This window comes from Setaria italica, chromosome I, assembly GCF_000263155.2.
Source record: "Setaria italica strain Yugu1 chromosome I, Setaria_italica_v2.0, whole genome shotgun sequence".
Taxonomy (NCBI): Eukaryota; Viridiplantae; Streptophyta; class Magnoliopsida; order Poales; family Poaceae; genus Setaria; species Setaria italica.
This window is the reverse complement of record NC_028450.1, coordinates 21758209-21766071: the sequence shown is the minus strand read 5'-3', so window position 1 is coordinate 21766071 and position 7863 is coordinate 21758209. Positions and strand designations below refer to the sequence as shown.

At 47.6% G+C, this 7863-nt stretch overlaps 1 protein-coding gene across 1 annotated transcript; it reads left to right on the top strand.

The window, feature by feature from the left end:
* Window positions 1-5530: 5530 nt before the first annotated feature.
* On the top strand, window positions 5531-7061 carry LOC106804242 (uncharacterized mitochondrial protein AtMg00810-like). The gene is made up of 2 exons (XM_014804946.1): window positions 5531-5963; window positions 7003-7061. The coding sequence occupies exons 1-2, from the start codon at window positions 5531-5533 to the stop codon at window positions 7059-7061; spliced, it is 492 nt and encodes a 163-aa protein (XP_014660432.1).
* Window positions 7062-7863: the final 802 nt, after the last annotated feature.

The following is a 7863-nucleotide window of genomic DNA, read 5'->3' as shown; positions in this document are numbered from 1 at the left end:
CTATCTGTTCTTCTATCGCCGACATATCCTGTCGGTCGGCAGGAGTCATAAATTCCATCGGCAGTATGAAAACCATGCCGATATCGGCTGCCGATTCATCACCCACCGATTCGTCGCCCCCTCTATCGCTTCTTTTGGGGCGCCATACCCGAGGCCTGCCTTCCTTCTTGTCTGTCGTGCTCTGTTGTTCCTCTTCCTGTTGTTCCCACTGGCGGAGATGTTGGTCCTTCGTTTTTGAGATTTGGTCAATCCGTCGGGACACCACCTGGGGTTTATTGGTTTGGTTCCTGACTTGGCGCGTTCCCACTCCGGCTCGCGTCCTAAAGGGTTTTCATCTGTCACCCGAGCGTCGGCCATCTCTTCAAGCCGACTGTGAACGTTGGCCCTGTTTTTTGGCCGGTCATGTCGATCAAACCTGCCCCCCGGTCTGTCACGGCGTCTGTCTTCTGACCGGTCATATCGGTCACTTCTGCCCCCCAGCCGATCACGCACGGGAGGGCGCTGTTCGTCTTGGTCGCGCCAGTTCCTGCTGATCGGTTCTGGTCTTCCGTCTCTGGAATGAGACCTGTTGAACGGCCGATTGCCACGATACGGGCCATTGCATTCTGGGCAATTATCGGCCAAAGGTAACCTGAGGTTGCTTTCCCAACAGTGGATGAAGAACGGGCACCTCCAGTGATCTTCGTGCCGCCGCATCGCTTCTTCCCGGGATCTTGAGCGTTCATGTTGACGCTGATATTTCTGGAGCAGGAACTGGGAGGTAATGCGTGGCTCTTCTGATTCGCCATCGTCGTCCTCCATCCACTGCTTCCCCTTGACGTCCTCAGGCGTTGCTTGATTTCTGGGGTCTACGGCACCACTCTTTTTAACCGATTCGGACGTCAGCACCTTTGTTTGGAGTGAATTCTTCCCCGTATCAACCATGTTTGTGGGGAAGGGGTGCTGGTCGATCTTCATCGGCTTGGCTGATTTTGTCGGCACTTCAAATTTAAGCCTGCCCTGCTCAATGGCCGACTGTATCTGCTGCCTGAAGATTTTGCACTCATTAGTATCATGGGACGTAGCGTTGTGCCACATGCAATATTTCATCTTTTTTAGTTGTTCGGCAGAAGGTATTGTATGATATGGTGAGAGCTTGATCTGTCCTTCCTGGAGGAGAAGGTCGAAGATTTTATCGGCCTTCGTCGTGTCAAAACCGAACGCTTTTGGCTCCTTTTTGCCGAACGGGCATGATATTGGCTTCTTTCCCTTGACCCATTCCGCAAGACCGACCTCAACGTCTTCTTCGGCCTCCACCTCTTCCAAGAACGCCACCTTCTTCTGCAAGTTCCTCCGTGGATCGAAAGAACGTACCTCCTGTCCAGACAATCGGTGGACGATTTGGCTTAAACTCTCGAACTCCTGTGAGGCGTATTTTTCTTTGATGTGGGGCAGGAGACCTTGAAAGGCTATATCAGCCAGCTGCGCGTCATTTAGAGCCAAAGAGTAGCATTTGTTCCTGATTTCCCGAAACCTCTGTATATATGAGGATATCGGCTCGTCGCTTCTCTGCTTGAGGCTGGTCAAATCGGACAGCTTCATCTCATGTACCCCGGCGTAGAAGTATTTATGAAACTGTCTTTCCAAATCGGCTCATGTAATAATCAAGTTCGGCGGTAATGTCGTGAACCACTGGAAGGCCGACCCGGACAAGGATGATGAGAATAGTCGCACCCGTAGAGCATCTTGTGCAGCCGCTTCTCCGCATTGGATGATAAATCTATTCACGTGCTCCGCGGTTGAAGTGTCATCCATCCCCGAGAACTTGGTGAAGTCAGGAACTTTATACCGATGGGGAAACGGTAGTAGATCGTATGTAGGCGGGTATGGTGTCCTATAGGTGTAAGTTTGTACTTTCGGCTTCAAGCCGAATTGTTCCTGAATCACTTCTGCAATACGTGCCGACCAATCCGGCTGTTGATGGTGAACCTTCGGCTGAGGTATTGGCACGTGTTGGTATACCGGAGGTGGAATAGCCTGATGCTGAGTGAAAGCAAGTGGCATCTGAGTGAAAGCCGGCTGTGTATTCAGGGTCGGCTGTTTGAATGAGCCACTCGTTTCATCATATAGTACGAGCTCTGCTGTTTTGCTCATCTCTGGTGCAACAGGCTGGTACGGCGGCCTGGTTGGTCGAGTCGTCGCTTGGAATGATGCCTGGAATTGGGGACTTCCCTGACCGGCCGATTGATCCTGAGCGGCCGTAGCTGATGGTGCCCCCCAAGGCGATGGGCTAACTGGAGGGAACGGCGCAGAGGACAGCTGGACGGGGTGTGGCTGAAAGTGTTGTGTGCCACCATACCCCATAGGAACCGATGATGATGAAGCGCCTGAACCCCCAACGGGAAATTGGATCGGCTGAGAAGCCGAGTTCAAATAAATCTTGCTTGGTGGAATCAGCTGAGTATAAGCTGGTCCCTTGTATCCTTGAGGTACCCCGTTAGCGAAGGAGCTGACGACGGCATTGTACACTGTATTTGCGAGCACCGGGGATTGATCAATGAAGGCGTGATAAACGGACTGTTGGACCATCTCGGCCATCTTGTCCGAGTCCTCGGAGATTGTGATCTGGCGGGGAGTTGGAAACAGAGACTTTTTGATAGCCTCCCCGCTTCTGGAGCGACTGAAAGATTGCAGGCAAGCTTTCCGGAACTGTGCCGTATGCTTCTCCAGTTCTTCCTTCTGGTCGTCCTTGAGATCTGCTTTCGTCACTTCGATGACGTTATCTTCAGAGACTTCAGCAGCTTTCGACATGGTGGCGGTTGTATTTGTCCCACCAGGCGTGCCAAAAGTGTGTTGGCGCTAGAAATCGGTCAACCGAATCCCCAGCGTCTGACACACGACCTGGGAGAATCTACTTAACTCCTGTTCGGGTGATTGCCCTGGTGCGGTTCGCGCGGCGTGCCAGCCAATCTGACCTATTGATTGGCAAGGAAGAATACGTGTCAGGTCCGGAAGTCGCGATCGGCTAAATTTCCGATCTCGAGAGAGCTTATCAGCGAATCGGCCGATTTGCCGTAATAAAAAAATCGGCTATAAAGCAACCGATCACTGTAGTCGTGTAGATAAAAAAAAAACTACTGGAGTAATCGACACAATGCTATAGTAACAACACTAGGAATAGATCTAATCGGCTATATGTGAAATAAGTGAATTTGATAGCAGAATGTAAAGAAAGCCGACACCGCCGATTCCTAGCTGGATAACTGATGATAAAACTAGAAAAACAGGTAAAACCTATGATTCTAGTAAATATCGATAACTAGTGAATAAATCTAAACGAAACGACAGCGATGCGCCCGAAGTTAAAGCTTAGAATTTACTCGGTAAACGGAACTTACAAGATCGGCCGGAGGTCAAGTTGATGCAACCCCGCCAACCCGTACGAACTCGTGAAAAAGGAGAAAGTATTTGGCGAAGTTGCCTGCTTGAAAGTAAGTACGAGGAAATAGTAGTTTGTTGTATTGATTTGTTGATGATTACAAATTTACAAAGGTAGCTATTTATAGTCCCGTACAGATGACTCCTTAACTGACTAGAACTCTATCCCTAATTCAAATAGAAAACGAATATTTACAAGTATGATTCGTACTAGGTTAGTTATTATACGCTTCACGGGCTGATCTCCCCTTCATTTTCCTATTCCTTTCCAAGCCCATATCGGCCCAATTACTTCGACCTCCTAATCGGCCGATTCCTCATCGGCAAAAGGTACCCGATCGGGAACCTGGCGTGTCCGATCCGAACCCCAAGGTTTAAGCGAGGCAGAAGTCATCGGCCGATCCCGTACTGTAGCGCCATTCGGCCGATTTCCAACTGTACTTTCCCATTTCCTTTACTCCTGGCGCCGATTTCACTTGTGATGAAATCTGGCGTCAACAATATGCCTGATGGTTTCGTAAGTCTTTATTTGTATCTTTTTACGTGATACTGTTGCTGTTATTCACTTATGATGTCACTATATGTATGAAACTTGATCCTGGCATACATACAGGTAGCACTTAGTTTTGTCCTTAAAATCGGGTGTGACAGGAAGGGCCTGCACATGAACTCACTTATGACATGGTGCGGACTGATGAAGGTATTGGTCGTCGTTTGATTTATTTTCGTAGCTTTTACTGCCGTCCATGCTTGGATTGATTTCTGATGACTTGTGGTGGTGTAGGTGGTTCTCAACAAGATGATGCTGATGCGGATGGAGGAGCATCTGTACATGGACGATCTGCCGGAGGTCCTGCTGATTCAAGAATTTGGCAATTTACTCTAATTTTTCATTGTCCACACAAGCATACCATAGTGTATTATACATTTAATTAATTTAAGAGAATTCACGAGGATAGTCTTTTCAATTTTTCAAACGAGCTAGCCTTTTCCAGCATCACAAAAAGCGAGCTTTCAAAAACCAAAGCCTATACACGCAGTCCTAATCTCTACAACTAATAATCCAATTTGCGCGATTCACGTCGCAGGTTATCGTCCGCCTTCGACACCGCGCCCCCGCTTCGTTCCGTCACGCCCACGTTCGCAGCTCCCCGTTTTTTTTCCCTTTCTCCACCACAAAACAAACACAAAGGTCCACGCCTGTCAGCCTGTGTGGATCGGAACCGCCCGCTAATCTCACCGATAGGAGCTGTTCACGTCGCGGAGAGAATCACGGAAATTTTTCATCCACTGCGCCACCGTGAGGAGAAACCGCCGCCTCCTCCAATCGATACAAAAAAAAAACACCGCTGTCACACCTCCGCCGCCGCTTTCCTCAGCAGCTCCGCTGCCCTTCTCCGCTCGGAATCCATGGCCTCTGCTGCACTGCTACCCTTCACCGACAACGATGCGCGGTATTCTAGGGCTAGCACACGAAGCCGAGGGCGACCTCTCACCATCGTTGCTGCCCTGCGCCAAATACAACACGGAGCCTGGAGGAACTTAACCTTGCCGCTGTCCTCAATTATTCCTACCACGGCGCAGCTGTCCTCCAGGATCGTCGTCCCTCCAGTCACGTCGGCGCCAGCGTCTGATCACGAGTCGCGGACTCGCGCCTTGCAGCATGCCAGCATCGTGACCGCAACCGCGACCAGCGTCCGTCGCTTCATGTCTCACCGAGTCACCATCATGGGCACATCGTCCTCACCGTCTCATCCTCGACTCTTTTTGGCACATCATGGGGCATCTTCACTCCGAGTTCGCCATGATGGATCTTGGCGACCTCCACTTCCTCAGCATCTCTATCACGCGTTCCTCCTAAGACTTGTTCCTGTCTCAACAACAGTACACCCTAGATCTACTTTAGCGTGCTGGCATGGCTAAGTGTCACTCTACAGTGACTCCCGTTGACACTCGTGCCAAGCTTTCGGCACACAACGGCGCCAAGCTCCAAGACGGCTCTGAGTATCATAGTCTTGCTTGGGCTCTTCAATACCTCACTCTGACTCGGTCTAACCTGGCGTATGCGGTTCAGTAGGTGTGCCTCTTCATGCATGACCCGCGCGAGTCCCACATGGTCCTGATCAAGTGCATCCTGCGCTATGTGAAGAGCATGGTCTTCTCCGGACTTCACATCAGCACCAGCCCTGTTCAGTCTCTGACTGCCTACTCCGACGCCGACTGGGCTGGCTGCCCGGACTCTAAACGCTCCACCTTCGACTTCTGCGTCTACCTCGGTGACAATCTGGTGTCTTGGTCCTCCAAGCGCCAGACCACGGTGTCTCGTTCCAGTGCTGAGGCGGAATATCAGGCTGTGGCTCATACTGTGGTAGAATGCTGCTGGCTGCGTCAACTCCTTCATGAGCTTCATGTTCCACTTGCCTCGACCACTGTTGACTACTATGACAATGTGAGTGTTGTCTACATGATAGCTAACCCGGTACATCATCGGCGCACGAAGCACATCAAGATTGATATTCACTTTGTTCATGAGAAGGTGGCCTTAGGTGAGGTCCGGATCCTCCATGTGCCGCCTCTCACCAGTTCGTGGATATCAGGACGAAGGGCCTGCCAACTCCTTTGTTTACTGAGTTTACGTCCAGTCTGTGCGTCCGTAGTCCTCCCGCTTTGACTACGGGCGGGTATTAGGAAGTATATGTGTATATTATGATGTATTTATCCTTTCCTTGTACACTTGATGTATTCCCTGTACTCCAAGCTATATTGGTCATATATATAGAGGTCAACACCCCCTCATTAGGGTGTGTGGTATTTTCCCATCTACTTCTCTACACCTTGTGATGGTTGCCATGATATAAAAATGGTATGCGGGTTGTTCCTGGATGATGCTCGAGGTGCATACCGGGATTATTTCGATTAAGTCGGGTCAATCAATTGATGATAACCTGGTTTAGTTGAGATAATTTGGCCGGTTCCTTACACTCAAGAGCATGATTCGCCTGTTCCCTGAATTTTATGCAATATATATGTGGCATGTTTCCTCCTCTGGTCTGTCATTTAATTATGATTCGTTTAGAGGTACAAAAGCTGATTGTAAGTCTTAGTTTGTTCTGGCTGTAAACAGTTTGTCCTTTAACTCACTTTGTAATACTTGTCATTTGCTTCTTTGGTTTCAAAACTTGTGCACTCATCCTGTAACTTTAAACCTGAACTAATAATATGATAATTTTTTCAGTTCAACAAGTGCGGCCAGTAATTAAATGTTGACGTGTTATCTGTCAATCAAAAGTTACTCTCCATAGTGTTGTTGTGTTCTTTCTTAATGTCATTATGCATGAAAAATCGTTTCTGCTAGAGGGCTTGATGAGTTTGGAAGGGATCCTGTATTCCAATGTATTCCAACAGGAAGGTTTTAAACAAAAGTGAGTTTCCTAATAGTTTCCACTTCTCCTGCAAAGTTTTGGACACTGATGAATACTTAGTAAATGGACTTGAGAAAACGTGTGGACAGTGGACTGATGATACGTTCTTATGTTGTTGACAGCTACTGAAAATTAAACTACATTAGCTTGTGTCAACATGCAGGTAATGAAAGAAGGGTTAGTCATTCAGTCAGGGATGTACCTGAGTTACCAGCATCATGATCAGATTTTTCAGATCTTGTTACTGCTAATCATAGTTCTATGGAGACAACAGGGGAACAAAGGTTGCTATGTTCAGAACACAGGGAGCTCTCAGGCGTCCATTGCTGTCAGAGTGTTGTCATGATGTCGTTTGTTGTAACTTGTAAGGTCCTATGTGATTTTTCAATACATGATATTACCCATCACATATGCGTATATACCTGGCTTATGAACAAGATGGGAGGGCAATGCGGCGAAACCAACGTATTGGCACATGAAGCGAATGAGCATCGGAGACTAATTCATGTTGACATAAAACGGAAGATATAAAATAGAGTTGGTTGGCCTTGATATGTTCCTGAATTATTTTTTCTTTGATATGTTTGTGCTTATCATGTTATTAAAAATATTTTGTTACCCGTAGCAATGCACATAGTTAAGTAGACTACTTCAAAAAACATGTCCTCACCCCACCACAAATCGAAGAGAGAAGATGACTAGAAATGTCTCTGATGTAATTTTATTTTTGGAGATCATTTGTTATCTCAAATTGTCTTTGTTTTGTGCTAGTAGCTACGGCTTTCCTTGATAAATATTAGATACAGGGCCCTCACCGAATAAATAAATAGCTTAGTTGGTTAGATTTCTTATAGTGGAATCTGTTCACTCAGATTTGAATCCTCAAGTCTCAGCTAGATTCTCACTAGATTTATTTTACAAATTAAGAGTGCTATTATTTTAGGGAACGTATCCGGTGCAAATCATCTACCCCGTGTAACCTTGGAAACTATGAATCAAGTCCACAAGATGCTAATCCAATGGA